Source organism: Phaenicophaeus curvirostris, chromosome 2, assembly GCF_032191515.1.
Source record: "Phaenicophaeus curvirostris isolate KB17595 chromosome 2, BPBGC_Pcur_1.0, whole genome shotgun sequence".
NCBI classification, from domain to species: Eukaryota; Metazoa; Chordata; class Aves; order Cuculiformes; family Cuculidae; genus Phaenicophaeus; species Phaenicophaeus curvirostris.
In genome coordinates, this window is record NC_091393.1 from 47,943,320 (window position 1) to 47,961,884 (window position 18,565).

Genomic DNA, 18,565 nt, shown 5'->3' on the forward strand with positions numbered 1-18,565 from the left:
CCAAATGTCACAGAACGCATAGGAGCACACTCTGTACTAAATCAGGTAAGACCCTTGGTTCAACTATTAAGCTGTTTTGCCTTACACAGTAGATGGTGGTACCTGATGCTGTAGAGACAGGTGTGATCTATCTGCAAACCAGCTAGGTGTTTTCTGCAGTGGTGGAGAAGAAGGAAAGCCATACTTTTTGGGGTACTGCATGTCTTGACATGTGAGATTTTGTCAATCTTCCTTAAGGCCAAATGTTATTTTGCAGCCAGCTACCTACCTTATGCACATAAGTATACACTGTATAAAAGCAGATTAGCATGATGAAGTCATAGGCAGCTCAAAATAAAGTCTAAAAAAACTCCAGCTACAGCCTCCAGAGCCCCCACATATTTCATTGCAATAGGCCTGTGGGTTATTTTCAGCTGCTGTAACTCATTAGTCTCCATTTAGCAACTTCTGTGTTTTTCCCCTCTTTTTATGGCACTTTGATGGCGTGGGTTTATAGAGCAACAATGTAAAACAACAGTCTTAGAAAACAACGTAAATTAAGCATCTGTTCATATAATTGAAAAAAAGAGGCAAAAAAATCAGATGTCTTTTGCTTCTGATAGTATTTTCAAAGCCCATACAAACAGTGCATAGCTCTTTAACTTTTCCATTGGTTATTTTGGGTTTCCTCCGCTGCTAAAAGTCCTGTAACAGAAACTGTTATCTTACAAGTATTATGCTTCACTCACAGTTAAATATCTCAGCTCTTAATACTGCAATTAAACTATTGGTTATTTCTGTCACAACAGCAGTCAAAAACATCAGGGAGAGCCTTATTGTATGACACAGTGTAAGCCCAGGAATTTTCTACTGTGCCAAGCAGAATTTATTGTTATGGAACTTATTTAGGAGTATTGTAGTGTCGTGAGAACAGATCTCATCCCTGCACTATATGCTGTTCCACTGTGGTTAATGAAGGTACCTTCATGGGCAACTGGGGCAGTTTATTTCCGCTGTACACTAGCAAATTATGACATAAATATATCAGATCTCTGTAAGAAATTCTTTTGTGAGCATACATAAAGTCATGCAGCTAGTGCTTCCAAGCAATTGTTTGCCTTGCATGGGATTACTGGAAGAGCTACAACAGCTCCTCTGTCAAGGAACTCCCCTAATGATATTGCATGATATGTGTTACACAATAGTGGTTTGTCCCTTCTGCATATGGTTTGGGATTCCTTCAATACATTTATCATGTCTTTCAAAAGAAGGAAAAAAGTAAAGAAGGAAAGAAGGGAGGGAAGGAAAAATCTCAAGCTATTTCTTTTGAGTTGAGACCTCCACACAGTGGCTGGGCACATGCAGCCTGTTGCCTGCTTTGTGCTGTGCCATCTTATGTGGCAATGCAATAACTTTGATCCCCAGGGAGGTGAGGCGGAAGTTGGTCTTCGCCATTAAATTGTTTTTATAGATAGCAAAGTCCATCCTTCCACCTGCATCCAAAGCACTGAGCCAGCTGGCAGAACAAAGCGCTAGAGAAAAATAGTTGACCAGAACCTATCTGAAATTGCCAGCATACAGGTGCAGTCTTGTTTTTCATCTCAGTTGAAGCAGTCCCCAGTGACTGTCAATGTTTTACTGAGGCTAATTAACCCTTTTCTGCCTAGGATAGACCAGAGGGAAAAAACACCAAACCTGTCACCTGAACTTAAAATTACACAAGTACAGAAATCAAGTAATCATGCCTAGTCCAGAACTGTGAAACAAATTAAACATTTGAAACAAAAGTGAGAAAGAAACAGCAGAAGTACAGGGAAAACTTTACATCTTGGCATCTTGAGACTGTTCCAAGGTTGGCATGTTACTTCTAACACCTGAATGAGGTGGTAAACAGAGAAATCACCCACTGCTGAAGCACCGCCAACTCCTGAGTGTAAAGGAACAGTTGTTAAACAAGGAATAGTAAAACTGAACAATAAACTTGGATAAGCACTGTAGACGGGAAGTCAGGAAATATAAACAACTGAAAGTAAAGATAAGAATTTGAGGATAGATAAGAATTCCCAAAGCTGCAGTTTGGCTGAGCTGTCAACATTAAACATTCTTTCAGATCCTCAAGGAGAAGTGGTGGCTAAGGAGCCTTATGACTTTTAACTTTCTTCCTCAAAGAAGCCAGAGGAAATCCATATGATACACGCAAAAGGCAGCACTTTTCCCTGCCTTTTCTATGTGATCATTCCAATCCCAAACAATGGGTTTCTACTGCTTCTCTGAGGAGATGATCCCACAATCCCAATGTTAAAATCTTTCCACTTACATGTTAGCTTAAGTTTTTCTTCTCATTTTCATCTAATTCTTGCTACTTATACCTCCTCCTTTAACAAGACAATGTCCATTCTTATTATTATCATTCCAAAGATTTACCTCATTTTCACATTTTCTCTAGCTGAATTGATGTCATTAGACAAGGTATATTTAGTTCTCTGACGGCCTCTGTAGAAGCCACTCATTGGTGACAGCACAGCTGTTCCAAATCCCTCCAGCCCTCCAGGGCTATGCTCATCACAGCTGCTGAGAAGGAAAAATCCTTATCTCTTGCCACAATCACCTGATACCTCAGCTAGTATGGTCCTCTCAAAATATAATGGTCTTTTTTTCCTTTCTCCAATCACATGATGAGCACATGTCTAACTCTGCTTACCGAGAAGTTTCTTCTCTTGCAGAAAGTACATTGGTCCAGGTGGTCCAGGTTACTTTTTCCCCCAAAATCAGTCTTGCCATAGCAACTTGAATTAGGCCTAACCACATTTCTGATTTGTTGTAAATAGTAATACACTGACAGCTTCCTAACCACCACCAAAAGCCAAGTGATGGCAGGACAGAAAGGCCAAACAGGCAGGCAACATCTGGGCTTGTTTTTACCCCCAGTCTTTGATGTGACTACAATCGGAGGAGAGACAGAAGAAGGAGATGCTTGCTGACTTGCGCTGTTTTTCTTCCAAGTTTTCTGCTTTTGGGACTTCAGTGCCTCAGTTTTCAGGGTGGAGAGTTTGGAAATACACTCTGTGGCTGTTCTCTAGCTGTGCCAAAACCCAAGCTCAGATCTAACAGAGCTTCTGTAGCTGTGATTTAAAGGCAGTTCTGATAAACAGAGAGTAATGTATAGGTCTGGGATGAAAAGGACAAGACAGGACGCAAGAGGGGGAAATGTTCAGTTGTGCTGATATAGCAGGAGTTCAACACTGTTGTCAGAGCTGCTGAGCCCTACCTGACTAATTTCAAACCTCGCCAGTTCCAAAATCCTCACCAGCCTAGAGTTGGGGATTCCTGAGCTGCAGTTGCATTCCTGGCCCTCAGTGAAACCACCCACTCTGCTTCTTGGGAGCAGTGTCAAGGAAAGCGATGCCTCCAGAGCTGAGAGGTAGAAGCCTGCCGTGGGGCTGGAACTGCTGGAAAGGTGGGCCATGATGCAACGCTTTGGCAGTTGCCAGCTGTGCTGTAGTTAAGCTTGCATGGCTGTACTAGTTGTACCTTCCATACTCCTCACTTTGAAGGATGCCATGCACAGACTCAGTGTAAAGGAAAACATTTCCCTTGTCAAGACACTTCAACAGCAAGTATTGGACATTTTGTTGGCTATAAAACCAGAAAATACAGTTGGAAGGCATCTCAAGAGGTGATTATGTTCATCCTCATGCTTTTTAGCAGTATTGAGCCTAAGAAGCATTCCTGCAATAGATTTGTTTAACCTCTTCTTGAAAGTCTTCTGTGATAGAGACATCCAGTTTCTCCAGGCCTCTCTGTTCTTTAAAGATGCTTTCTCAAAGTCTTACCTGTTTTCCTTGCTGCAGTTCAAGTCCAATCCTTCTTTTTCAACCAGTAAAACACATAGAGAGTAGTTTCTTACTTTTCCCTTTACAGCAGTGTTAACAGTTAGTATTAATAATAAATCACGCTCTAATGAAATGGAATAAGCTTTAGAAACACCACTCATTTAGGAGCCTTCAGCTGAAAGGCAGTACTGCTTCGTAATGTAGTATGACTAAACCTGTTGTCTGGCTGTAAAGGGCTCTTAAGTAAAATATTTCAGGATTTAACTGGGTTTGCACTGTGAAATTGAAATTCCACAGCAAATGGAATTCTAGGCTTGCAAAACAACTTCCTCCCATTCACAAATCATATCACTTTGCATACACTTGAATGGTCAAACATCTATTTATTCCCTGGAATGATTTGTTCTTTTATTGATGCAGACTAGATGAAAGCCATAGATAACAGCTCACAGTGATTGAATATAAAGTAAAGCTCCCTTACTGTACAGGATCTGCAGCCCAAGCACCATGGCAATAATCTAATGATGCCAAAACTTGGATGCCCTTCAAATGCTTCAGAACAATAGGTGCTGTCAACATGACCTACACAAGGTACCAGCAACTGAGAAGCCAGAGTCTGAAGTTACACTTTCCCTCTGCCACTGCGGGGGCATGTGAGGGCAGTGCCTCAGCAGCACTGAGGAAATGCTGTGCAAGCAGAAATCTGGGCAAGAGGCTGGTGCTACTCAGGTCCAGTCTATTTGGGGTCCTCTTTCTTATTTAGACCCATAGAAGCAGTTGCTAAGACTCTCACAGAGGTGAATCACTGTCCTTGTTAGGATATTCCAGAGCAGTTAAGCCAAGCAGCTCCCTCTCACCTCAATGTGACTTGCCCAGTAATGAGGTATGTAAATATTTATGTTTGCAGGACTTCCACATTTCAAAGTTAACAGGGACTCAGCCTAGGTAAGGGTTGTGGAGTGGATGTTAAACCCTAAAGGTGCTCGAGCACTTTGGAGCAGACAGCAGAGGAGCTTTCTCAAGGCCAAGCATGCGGCATACTATGGACAATATTATATAGTGATTGAGTGCATTCAGCTGTACGTCATGAGCCCCTTTAGAAGGAATATCCAGCTTCTGTCATTTGCCACCAAACTATAGATTATTTTAATGGCCAGTGGAATTATTCAATGTAGATGCCATAATACCCATATGCACTCTGTGTGGCATAAAATTAAATAAAGCTAGAATAAACAAATTTTACTTGCAAGCAAAACCTGATTTCTCAGACTAATACTTGGAGTAGAGATAGGGTGCTTCCCGAGTCATGTGGGAATGAGAATGGGAAAGGGTGGGGAAAAGAACCCAGTGAAAACATGGTGTAGTTAATTTACTGACTGCTGCTTCCCTTCTTTCTTCCAAATGGTTGCATTCACTGGCTACATCATTTCCTGAACAGAAAAAGAGGTTAATTCTCAGATGTGGAGAAAGATTCCCCCATCAAGAAAAAAATATAAGAGGGTTACAAACTATTCACCAACTGAGATCACAAAAGAAGAAAAACGGACATGACAAAAGGCCAAGTTCTCCAACAATGAGACATTTCCAATCCGACTGCTGTTGTTTATTTTAGTTTAAACATATTTCTCAGTGAATTAATGAACTGAAGGTGCTTAGGTCAGAACCCACCAGGAATATCTTTCTCTTCTATCATAGTATCAGGCTGCCTGTTTTTCAGAAGCCTAAGTGGTTACAGCCTTTATTAGCCATTTCCATACAAAGATATTTCCAGTTCTTAATGAGAACATGCTTACAATTGAGATGAACACTGGAATTGCATCATGCTTCTCCAAACTTCTGTTGTGGCATTATTATTTCATGTACTGTAAAACAAGCATGGTTTCCTCAACTACTTCTTAATGCATTTCTGCTTTGTTATCCAATCAGCACACCATTCTTCATGCTAGGCAGGCATTACTGTTTGCAGGGGACAGCAGCTTGAGTCCTTCCCTTGCCAGCTTATCCAGCATTTATCTTCGCTCTCTGTTTTGATGGTAATTATCACTTATGAATGCAAGAAACCTGAGGGAAAAAGTAACCTCTTTTTCTTTGCCATGGAATACACTTCAAGGCTTTGAGTTTTTCTGGCCAGACTCCCATCCTTGATTTTTGGAGCTCCAGTGAGGCTTGCTATACAGTCTAATATAGCTGCCAGCGGAGACTGTATTGTAAAAAGCTACAGTCTCTAACTACAACTGAATAATCCACCCTTACAAACAAAGCCCTTTTCAGAACTTTTTCGTCTTGTGTCTGATATTGCCAGCCCCAAAAATAAAATAATCAAAATTGCCTGTCCAAGCCACAAAATTGAAAAACATGAGTTTACGAAAGTACTTACAAAACGCCCTCATAATTTAGTCCCACCATAAATACACAGTGTTTGCCAACTATTTACTGAGTCATACAGGTACGTGACAGCTAAACTTTTGAGAGTCTGCTAGACAAGGGCTTGAGGACTGTATATTGTCAAAGCAGTCTTACACGGACTAGCTCTCAGGCTGTCTGCAGAAGGAATATCAGTATCTCCAGCTAAAGACAGGGAAATTGAGCTAGAGGTTCAATTTACCCAAGGCAATGCCATAAATCATCAGAACAGCATGACTAAAACTGAATAGCCATGGGCTCATGAGTTTTGGAGAAAGGTTCAGGGTCAGGATTTTTGCTCCAGTTAGAGATTTATGACAGAGGAGATAATGAATAAAACACTTTCACTGTCTTTTTTTCTCAAAGAATGATTGTTGAACACAAACACTGATGTAGTGGATCTTACAGATGCTATTTTACAGGAAGAAAAAGGCAATGACTATTAGAAAGAAATTAAATATATGATCATCTAATTTAAACGGTCCCAGAAATAGATCTTTTTTTATTCTGATCACATCCTTCAAGAAGCCTGCAAACTCCTGGTGTCACGCACAAGTTTTATAAATACTGCTACATCGTCCTGCTCATTAATGGAAATAGTGAATAGAAGTGACATATAACTGACCTCAGGGACCTCACTTGCAATATCTCCCTGGTATGATAACTAAACCTTGGTAACTCTTTTTTGAATGCAGCTTTTCTTTTTTAATTAGTTATGCATCATCTCCTCATGATAGTTTCATCTAGACCATATTTCCCTCTTTGTTTATTAAAAATATCATATAAGACACTATCAAAATTCTTACCAAAATGAACATTTGTCACACTTAACATGAAATCTTATTCACTTAGAGCAGTTACACTGCCAAAGAAGAAAATTCATCTGAGTATTCAACATCAGTGTTTATCAAACAAAGATTTTTCATTAAAAATGGTCTTTAAATAAGCACAGTACTCTGTGAAAAACTGTCAACATTGCTTAAATTTCCCATGAGAATGCAATTACACTTATTTTTCAAAATTATTATAAAATCAGTGCTGGTATTGTTTATTAAATACTGACAAAGCATAATTTAGGCTAATGAATTAGATCATTGAGAATTTGGGAAACAGTTTCAGATTAAAGTTAATTAATCTGCTGTCAGTTAAAAGTCACAAAGCCAGATGTAAATTAAATCAAACAAAATGAAAAGAATAATTTCAAAATCTTCTGAGAAATAATTTTCTTGGTTTTCAGATGGCGTTAATCAGATCACACCTTTCCAGATCACACCTTTGAATTCAAGTTTTCAAAACATTTCCAAATGCTTTTCATCCTAGAGCAGATACTTAGGCGCCACAGAACAGGAGTAGCAAAATCCAGTTCTGCTTACACCTTTCTAGTCCAAGAAAGTTATAATGATAATGGCTAATAACTAGCCAACCTAAACAAAAAAGCCAACCTTCAAAAACGCCAGTACAAAACAAGGCAGCTATATCAATATTTGCACAAATTTGTCCAGGAGTGAATAAGTCCTCAGAGTTATAGGAGGCACGAGTGCATGAAGAAGTGAGTCACCCTGGGGATAGACGGCAGGGTATCTATCAGGGAGATAAGTGGCGTTTTGTGCCTGGGCACCTGGCACACTGCCGCCCATCCCATTTCTCCATTTCAGCTGGAATTTTACAGAGGAGGTGGGAGGCCAGCGGGGAACTGAGGGTGGCTGGGAGGGAGAATGGGAGCAGCACGACAAATTGCGTGTCTTTCTAGGAGCCCTTAATCTCTTGTGACATTTGCCACTACTTACAAATCCATGTATAGCAGCGCCTGTTTTTCACGCTGCTGCACCGTGCAGTGAAGAGACTACCAGTGTGCAGCTCAAGCACTTCTCCACTGGTTCTACACAGGTTCAAATGAAAAGGAAATTCTCTCTGTCTCTCTTTCTTTCTCTCTAAACTCTTACTAAATTCACAGGAATCAACTTGATCCTGCAAGATGTACTCCTGCCATGAAACTCTAAGTCACGAAGGAACTCTGCAAATGAGGTTAACCACTGTTCAGCTTCAGTTTCATGCACAAATACACGTGTCTTCAAGTCTGGAAGCTGTGCCAGTTCATTGTCAGTTCCTAAGAAAGCAGGTATCTAAATGCAGTTTCTCCTAGGTGTAGGAAAATGTGTCCATATTCCAGAAAAAGACATCAAAATAATCAGGAACTGATTTCTTCAGTGATACAGAGATAAGTTTCCAATATGTATTACCACACATTCAAAAAAGGAACAAAAACAGAAAAAAAAGATACTCCAAAACATTCACAGATGTTACAGAGCTACTGTTAGCGTGGGAAACCGGTGGAGTTCAAATAACGCAGTAAAGCAACCTCAGCCTACAATAAGAGCAGACCTTCACAGCGTGTGACCAGAGTATAAAACCAATGTGCTGAACCACTCACTCTTTCTTCTCTATACAAACCCTTTTTTCTAGAATAAGCTAAACATTAGGTTTATCATCTTTGGTGGTAGGTTTATTATCTTTGGTAGCCTAAGTGCACTTAGGCTGAAAGGGATTTGAAGTTTACAGCTTTCCCCTCCAAACTTGCCAGTTTTTCATGGCCCAGGGGAAATCTTTGTTGTAGTGGTATTACTTGACTACCCCCGTTACCAGGCCTATAGAATCATAGAATAACCAGGTTGGAAGAGACCCACAGGATCATCGAGTCCAACCATTCCTATCAAACACTAAACCATGCCCCTTAGCACCTCGTCCACCTGTGCCTTAAACACCTCCAGGGAAGGTGAATCAACCACCTCCCTGGGCAGCCTGTTCCAGTGCCCAATGACCCTTTCTGTGAAGAATTTTTTCCTAATGTCCAGCCTAAACCTCCCCTGGTGGAACTTGAGGCCATTTCCTCTTGTCCTGTCCCCTGTCACTTGGGAGAAGAGGCCAGCACCCTCCTCTCTACAACCTCCTTTCAGGTGGTTGTAGAGAGCAATGAGGTCTCCCCTCAGCCTCCTCTTCTCCAGGCTAAACAACCCCAGCTCTCCCAGCCGTTCCTCATAAGGCCTGCAATCCAGCCCCTTCACCAGCTTCGTTGCTCGCCTCCTGTTTCACTGGCATGAAAAAATACCAGTGAATGCTAAGTATTACCAAAAACAGTAGCCCTCCCTGGGAATTATCTTTTCTCAATATGATTTCAGGAAGCCTTCAGAGATATTTCAGTGTGATCATTTACACGATACTATGCTTGGTTGCCTTTATTACATTTAATAATTCAGAATATTCTTTCAAAATGACTTCATTTCTAAGAAGTTTTTTGTCTCTGTACTTTGAAGATGTCTGTATAGGGTCTGGCTGAGATGAGGTTATTTCACCCATGGCATCCCTCAGAGTGCTGTGCTCTGCATTGGCAGCTAGAATGGTGTTGCTATCACACCAGTGTTTTGGCTGCTGCTAAGCAGTGCTCGCACAGCATCAGTGCTGCCTCTCCAACATTTCCCCTCCCCAGTAGACTGGAGGTGGGCAAGGAGGGCCACAAAGATGACCAGAGTGCTGGAGCAGCTCTGCTGTGAGGACAGGCTGAGAGAGTTGGGGTTGTTCAGCCTGGAGAAGAGAAGGCTCTGGGGAGACCTTATAGTGACCTTCCAGTACCTGAAGGGGGCTGCAAGAACAGTGGGGATGCCCCCTCCGTGGAGGTGTTCAAGGCCAGGCTAGATGGGGCTTTGAGCAGCATGGTCTAGTGGGAGGTGTCCCTGCCCATGGCAGGGGGTTGGAACTGGATGATCTCTAAGTTCCCTTCCAACTGGAACCATTCTATGGTTCTATGACTGGAGGCAGTTGGGTCTGTATGCCTTGGCCTATGAACCTGGTGCCAAAAATGCTGCCGCAAGCAATACTCTGCAAGAACCAGGTAACCAGGCTTCCAAGCATGACCTGGAAACCTATGCTATTCTGTTGCTAAAGAGTACAAAGGGCAAAATGCCAGAGACACTGAATTTGAAGAGCTGCCATTGAGGGGGTTTTCTGCTTTCAGAGAGAAAACCCCAGCTGAAAGAATGCAAAGAAAAAAGCAGCTGTACTTAATGCTTACATCCAAGCATTTGACAAAAAGCACCATCTAGAGCTCCCACTCTCTTTCCCTGTGCTGGCTTAGCAAGTGGATCCCATCCCTGGGGAGCAGGAAGCCCCAGTTCTGTCCCTGCCCAGCCCAAACTGCAGCTCCTGCTCTGAGAAGTGCTAGTGCCCTGCTGCTTGATGACCTGGCCCCGGGCAGCCCACCTGCTTCTCATCCAAACCTTTGGGTGCAGGCAACAAATTAGGGCCTTCGGGGTCTTAATCAGGAGTCATGATTCCAGGATGTTTCCTTCCGTGAACAGGACTTGCAGGGCCTGTTGCCCTTCACTGGTCAGCAAGGCAGCGGAGTGCCCTGTGTTGCTCCACAACTTGTGTCCGCCTGCTCACGTCCATGCTGCATCCCCAAGGAAAGCCGCCCCAAGATATTTACTGCCCTGTAGCATCCTGCCTCACTTAACAGAAAAGCCATTTTTAGTCACCCTCTGTTGTACCTCGGACCTGATCAGCTCCAGTCATGCTGTTAGTTAAGCATGGGGGATGGCAGGAGCCCTCGGCCACACTGCAGAGCGCGTTTACTGCCCCTTCTGCCCTTTCCCTGATGTCACTTTCTCATTATGACATTATACCAAGTCACAATGGGGATTAACCACCCCCGTGTAAGCTTATTATAGGCTTATGCAGGCTGCTAGAGCTTGGTTTTAGATGGCATTTAGTTTAATGAGCCTTGGGCTGATGTCACTACTACACCTATAAGTGTATATCCCCATTAAGTGCTAAAATTAATGCAGAACATAAAATTAAGTTGCTTTAAACAGTGTCTATACAAAGGTGTCAAAATCCCGATGACATACACAGAAAAAAAAAAGACTGATGATGCAATGGCAAAATAAAAACGTTGAAGTGGAACTAAGGGAGCAGTTACAGTCTATTATAAAAAACCACTGCCAAATGTGTAACATTTGCTGATGATAACCACTTGAACTTAGTCTGCACAGCTCACCTGTAGCAGTGTAAAGGCTTAACTTGTGCACATTAAAACAACCGTGCGAGCATCTCTAGTGCCAAACATAAACAGAGGTACCAGAGGTACCAGAAAGGAAGCAAAACAACCTATCATACTTATCCTACAAGATTTGTGAGGGGAGAAGGAGAAATTTTCTTCAAATTATACAGTTGCACAGTGCTGAATTGCTTATATTTAGCTGTGGTTTAATCGCTGAATATTCAAGACTGAATGTATCCCCAGAAAAAAAGGTGAAATTCAGTATTTCTTCATTTTAACTGAGAGCCTAGGCAACAAAAATAAGTAAGCAGTTAAATGCAGGGAGAACCCACCCTAGTAATCTTTGTAAGAATTAAGCAGTAAGAGACATTAAAAACAGATTTGTGAGAAATTTTTACTCTTACCACCACACAATTTTCACTGGAACTCTCTCACTATTAAACACAACTGAGTGTCTTTAACATGGACAAAGAAACAAAAATACAGACTGATCAAGAAGAAAGTTAAACCGGCATCAAGTGTCTCAGCTCCACTTAATTTCATCACCAAAACAAATGGCTAGGGCCTGCACTGACTCACAAAATGTGTGAAAAGGGTTTCCTCAGTTGAACATGTCCATGGAACTTCATTAACTCCCCTGACTCTCAGAAGAGTAGGATCTAAGCCAATATATTCTGCAACAGTTTCCTTTCCAGTTAGTACCTCTGCCTGTACTGACATTGCCATGGACACTCCCTGATGCTGCTGACCATGAATCTGGGAAAAATTTCTAGATTCAGAGAGTTAACAGTAATATTGGGCTCTATCTTTTTTCTTTATTTTTTTTCTTCTTTCCAGCTATACCTGCATTTTATGTGACTACAGAGTTTTCAAACAGCTATATCATAAGTCTGTCGCAAGTGTATTGGGTGTTTCAGTTTGCCAGACCTGTCATAATAAATTAATTACAGGATGTTGCAGAAATGGCTGAGTTCCAGCAGCATCTTGCACAGTTTAATATAGCCCTATTTCCCCATTTCGATGTATTTGTGGTTAGATAAATCCTCAGAAAATTTACAGCTGCTACACATTAGTTTATTATACTCCTTGCCTGTGCAAGCGATAGAAGTGCAACAAAAATTTGATGTTTGCTCAGAGCATAGATTTTACTGATATTGCTTTACCGGTGTGGAAACATTTTTCCGCTAGAAGTGGCATCTGCAGTTTTTTCCGAGTGTTTGCATTTGAGCATTAAACAGGACTTGTAGACTTGCTTGCCACAGCCAAACATAGTGAAAACTCATTTGGCCTAACATAGTTCTCACAAAAAAAATCAGGCGGCTAGAGTTTGAGATGAAACGCAGAACCATTGTTTTCATTTATGAGTGCAAGCTAGAAAATATTTTTCCAGTCTTTAAAGTTAGTGTATGTTAATATATCAGCTACAGCCACGATGTTGCTGCTGACAGGCTAATCCTTACTGACTTTGCTGGAGCTCTGAGTATATGGGTCCATTTGCTCTGAGGAGCTTGTAGGGCTGGGACTCTATGTATACCTGTTAGCTGGAGAACGGATCCTTCTGAAAAGGAGACTGGCAGACTACAGACTGAACAAATGACAGATGCCAAAACCACTGCGAGCACATCTACATGCAAGAAAAAGATCATACGATATTTAATGTTCAAAACAGCAGCTAGATGCTTGGTGTGAAATTCTCATCTCTGCTCCAGCTGTTTCGAGCTGGATGAAGAGGTTGGAGTGGACTGAATCAAGGCAGAGGGACAACAACTATAAAAGTGTCCTCCAAAGACCTGTGTCAGAAATTAGGGGAACAAAGCTTCATCTATCCCAACAGCACTGCAAACCAGAGATGATATGGACCTTCCCGGGCTGTAGCACAGATTTAGGACAGTACTAAGTCATAAGTTAACTGGAGAGACACAGAAGAATATTCCTCAAGGATTCTAAGAGTTCATCCAAAAAACTCCTGTAAATGGCACAAAACTTCAACGTATTAACAAGTGAAGTGGTTAAATATCTTAATTTTTAAGGTCTTAAAAACACGACTGAAGCCACCAAAGCTCTGTTATAACACGCCTTGTCACTGTATTCTGTTCCTTCTTCTTAAGTTCCAATTTCTAATTGCCACATTCTTTCAAGTCCCCCCCGACAGCAGTTTTCTACTCAAGTTGCTCATTTCCCTCTCTGAGACCTCCTCTTGTTTCTATTCCTTACATGCAGTAGTTTTGTTCCTAATGCATGTATTTTATACTCTAAGCAATAAAACTCTTTGAACCAAGACAATATGTTTCTACAAGTGCAGGTGTGCCTCCATAAACTAATTTGTCCAAAACATTCTGGACAGTCATTGGACAGAATGTTAAAGGAAAAAACCCGCAGTACAAACTTGAACATGAACCTTTGTAGCCTGCTTCCACTATTCAGAAAACACTTCCATCCCCACCCCATTTCCATATCCATAAAATAGGTTGCACTGCATACATACTAATTTCATATGTGCTAGAAAAGGATCATCAAAAACCCCACCACTCTTTGTGTTTACCAAACAAGTGTTTTTGCTTTAGTCTGTTCCCGCCTTAAATGAAGTATTTCCTATTCACCTTAGTAATTAGAGCAGAAGGATGCAGTGAATGAAGTGCCTCATTATCAAGTTTGTATCCACGGTCTCTGCAGAATGGCTACCATGCCAGCTATTTTTCATAGCTGTCTGCTTTTGCTTGTAATGGGCCATTGTTAACCCTAAATGATCCTGACATTCAATTCTCTATCAGACAATCGGGTCCAGCCGGCAGATTTAGTTCACTAGTCAACAGAGACTTTCAGTTGTCATGTTCCTCTGTGTTCTCATTAGCCCTTGTTTGACTGTGATCCATCCCCTCCCGCCTTCTGAATTAAGTGATGCTACAAATACACTTACTGTGTTTTACAATATGTGTTCCTCAAATTATTTTAAGGAAAAACTACCTGCAATCTGGTGACTATTGGGAAACACAGGAAAAATGTGCCATCCCTTCTTTTCTATTTTGTTACTTTATGCATTGTTCTCAATGTCTCTGCCATATCATAAAAAATGTAATATGAACTGTATTTTGCAACCACATACAAAACCTAAAAACACTAAAGCAATGACAGACCAGCTATGTTGTTATCAGTTATAAACATCTAATACTTACCCTTTTAAAACAGGTTTTTATCTCCTTCGTTACAATGAACATGTATCACCCCCTAAAAAGACCTCAAATAGATTTTTATAACTCTTGTATTTATATCATGGCTCAGGAACCAATTTTACAGGGCACACAAGATCTAGGATACTTAATGTGCTGCTTCAACTGAAAAAATAAGGCCAGTTTTCAGTAGGGAATCTTCCGAATTCTTTTCTTCCACTGAAATTTAAGTCCTTTGAATACTTGGACAATTTTCAGCAAATATACACAATGTTAATTTTAATTATTTGAAAAAAAGCCCTTGTAGGTTGCATTAACACAGAAACAAGCAACATTATATAAAATTTAATTTAAAAAACTTATTTTTCTAAACCACTGGTCTGATCTAAACTGTTTAAAAATTTTATTCTCTCTTGTAAGTTTAAAATCCCAACAGCAATGTCTGAAGACCAAAAAAATCTACTAACACAATTTTTTTTCTTAAAATGAACCTATCAGCCATATTTTTGAACAAAAGCTAAAAACTGTCTTTGCCCTTTTGCCATGTTAATAATTTGTTGAAGAGACTTTAGTCAGAAGGTTGTAATTTTAATACTGAAGAATCACTTAACCTGTTTTTATTTAAATTTCAGATCTTTTTGTTCTTTTTCAGTCAAATGAATGCAGAAAACTGTAGTACCACAGTGACATAGTATAAAGTGATAGAAGACCAACCACGTCTGAGGGAGTAAAACTATAAAAACAAAAGCTATTGTAATTACAAGAAAACATCATGGAAAGTTTATTTTCAACTCTCTGCATTTTCATGTTTGGCTCTTATCTGATTCCTTCTGCTTAATTGTTATTTGGAACTGTGCCTTGGAAGACACTACTGCTGCCTCTCCTCTCAATTTGGAAAGTGTGGCAAAGCGGCTCTATTCAGCTTCAGAGCAGTGAACATAATTGGAGCCCTAGTTCGCAAGCATGAAAGGAGGTGCTGTGCCTTTGATTAGAACTACCATCTCTCGGTGGTGTTTATCTGAAGTGTTATTTCTGTCTTCAGTGTCCACAATGCCAAATTAACATTTTACAATGCTTTCCAATGAGCTCCCAGATCTTGGCTACTGCTCAGCTCTCCCTGATGTGGAGCCTGATGTCATGCTCTGCCCTTATTTTAAATGTGATCCAGGACATTTTAAGAAACATAAGACGTTGAGATTTTTCTTTTATGAAAACTTTGAAGCCCCTATGTCATGCAGAATGATGAGCTGGAATATATTGCAAAAGCAGAGATAAGAGGCTAGAAGCCTCACTAGAATCAGGTAGTCTCAGGACTAAGATAATTTTACACCACCTCTGACTGGGGAAAGAGACATTAATAAGTTTCCAGTACATATACACGAGTCCTATTTAGGGGAGAACTCCATATACACGCTCTAGGCAAAACAAGGCTAGGACTGCTAGCAAAGAATAACTACAGGTGGGGGCAAAAAAAAGTATTTGCTCTAGTGCTTTACTCAAACAAGTTTACCAATTCTGGTTTTAAAACATGTGCAGGGAAGATACTGCAATATATAGCAGCTAGTCCTCTGCATCTGGGTGCATTTCACACATCAGTGCCCAACATTGTTATTCTCACTTCTTTTTTTAATGGAATCAAGTGCCCCGTCTACTAAATAAGGGCTTTCTAATTTTATGTTATTTATTGCTTCAGAGGGGGGGGAGGAAGAATTTCCTAGCAGAGTAAAAATAAACTGGACACCATCAGCCAGAAAAAATACCAACATTAACTGATAGGAAGTGTTTCCTTTAATATAAAACATAAATTATTTAGCACTGTAGATAATTAGTGAAGTCATTAGTAGATGTTCACAACATAATACTCAAGTAAAAATATAGACTAATGACACAACAGAATAAGGGCTACATATAAAACAGCAGTGTAGGATATGAAATATTTCATTCAGACAAAAGAAAGTATATTTGGCAAGACTGCTGCCAAAGCAGCCAGAAACTGTGACAAAAATGCAATGCACCTTTATTATGTGCAGAAAACCTCATTTGAAAAATAGAGCTGTCTGAAATTTACAACAGTTATTTACATTGGTAAGCATGAGTAGCCACACTGAAGACTGCATTTGCATAGGTAGTTACTCAACAATTCACTTCGGAGCTGCAAAATGCAGTCCAAGAGAATATGGCATCAGGAAAATATTTTTAAAATGCCTCTGTTTTCAGATATGCTGTAATGCCAGTGTTCCTTTACAATTTTACCATTCTGAGCACTCCTCTGTTTTACTTACAACACATTTTAAAATTCTAATTTAATAACTTACATAGTGGTTGGGCTTGTTTTCACAGAATCGTAGAATGGTTTGCATTGGAAGAGAGCTTAAAGATCATCCAGTCCCAACCCCCCTGCCATAGGCAGGGACACCTCCCACCAGACCAGGCTGCTCAAGGCACCATCCAATGTGGCCTTGAACACTTCCAGGGATGGGGCAGCCACAGCTTCCCTGGGCAAACTGTGCCAGGGCCTCAATCCTCATTGTGAATAACTTCTTCCTAATGCCTAGTTTACATCTCTCCTCTCTCCAATTTATAGCCACCTCCCTCATCCTATCACTACATGCCTTTGTACAAAGCTCCTCCCCAGCTTTCTTGTAGCCCCCTTTAGGTACTAGAAGGTCGCTATAAGGTCTCCCCGGAGCCTTCTCTTCTCCAGGCTGAACAACCCCAACTCTCTCAGCCTGTCCTGATATGGGAGGTGCTCCAGCCCTCGGATCATCTTTGCAGCCCTCCTCTGGACCTCTTCCAACAGCTCCATATCCTTCTTATGGTAAGAATTCCAGAACTGGACACAATACTTCAGGTGGGGTCTCACCAGAGCAGAACTGAGGGGGAGAATCCCCCCGCCAAACCTGCTGGCCACGCTTCTTTAGAACAGCCCAGAATACTGTTGGCCTTCTGGGTTGCCAGAGCACACTCCTGGCTCGTGTCGAGCTTCCAATCAATCAGCACCCCCAGTCCTTCTCTGCAGGGCTGCTCTCAATCACTTCATCTCCTACCCTGTACTGAAACCGTGGATTGCCCTGACACAGGTGTAGGACTTTGCAACTGGCCTTTTTGAATCTCACGAGGTTCACACAGGCCCCCTTCTCCAGCTTGTTTAGGTCCCTCTGGATGACATCCTGTCCTTCTGATGTGACAACTGCACCACTCAGCTTCTTGTCATCTGCAAACTTGCTGAGGGTGCACTCAGCCACGCTGGTCTCTTCCCTTCCCTGCCAGATTTCCTACATCTGGGGACTGAGCATTCTTACACCTTATGGAAAGCATCCTTAAATATTTGCCAGCTCTGTTTCACTCCCTGGTCCCTGAGGGCTATGTCCCAGGGGGACATACTGAGTAACTCCAGGAAGAGCTGGAAATCCACTTTCCTAAAATTTAGGGTCCTGACTATACTCCTCACCCGTCCTGTATCCCTCAGGAATTTTGCTCTAGATCACACTTTTTCACTTGATTTTCTGCTCCCAATAGACTGATCTGCAGTCTACAGAAATGCCCAAGTTAAGGTGTAAATCAGATATTAAACTAGTTCACATTCTATTTATCAGTGGGGTTCTCATGAAATAGGATAGTTATTTTCAGGTTTTACCAGTCTAGTAAGGAGCTGAACATTCAAGTTCTATTGATTTATGGAACCCAGGGCAAAAATCTTTCAAAATGGGTTTACACCATTGGTAAGTCACAACTGGTGTCATTTTGCATACCTGAGTATCTTCATTTGTTTCTTGTTAATCTTAGAAATGAGATTGTTTTTGCAGACTTCAATGTGTATACTGAATATCACACCAGTAGTTGGAATTAAATTATGACTACGTGTCACAGCATTCGGACTCAAAGGCAATATTTGTCTTTCCCTTTGTGCTTAAGCTTGAGCCTCTCACTGCTTTTTTCTTCTTCTTCAATTCCACCCCATGGGCTGTAGGTTCATTTTCAACACCATTAGCTGTAACTGATGATGCAAGAGTATTGAGACCCATTAAGTTGTTCTGATTTTCTTGCTCGTTCCTCTGTATCCTTTTTTTCTTTTTCTTTGCACCTCTAGAGAAAGGTGGATATAAAAAGAGAAAAAGAAACACAAAGTT

The 18,565-nt window shown here is 41.1% G+C and overlaps 1 protein-coding gene across 2 annotated transcripts in view; it reads right to left on the reverse strand.

Annotated features, from left to right (window-relative positions):
- Nucleotides 1-16,205: 16,205 nt before the first annotated feature.
- AHI1 (Abelson helper integration site 1) overlaps nt 16,206-18,565 on the reverse strand; it is an 81,447-nt gene continuing 79,087 nt past the window's right edge. For both annotated transcript variants that reach the window (XM_069851947.1, XM_069851946.1), the window contains exon 24: nt 16,206-18,521. In XM_069851947.1, the coding sequence (XP_069708048.1) occupies nt 18,293-18,521 (229 nt within the window). In that variant the 3' untranslated portion in view covers nt 16,206-18,292. The remainder of the gene's footprint in view (nt 18,522-18,565) is intronic.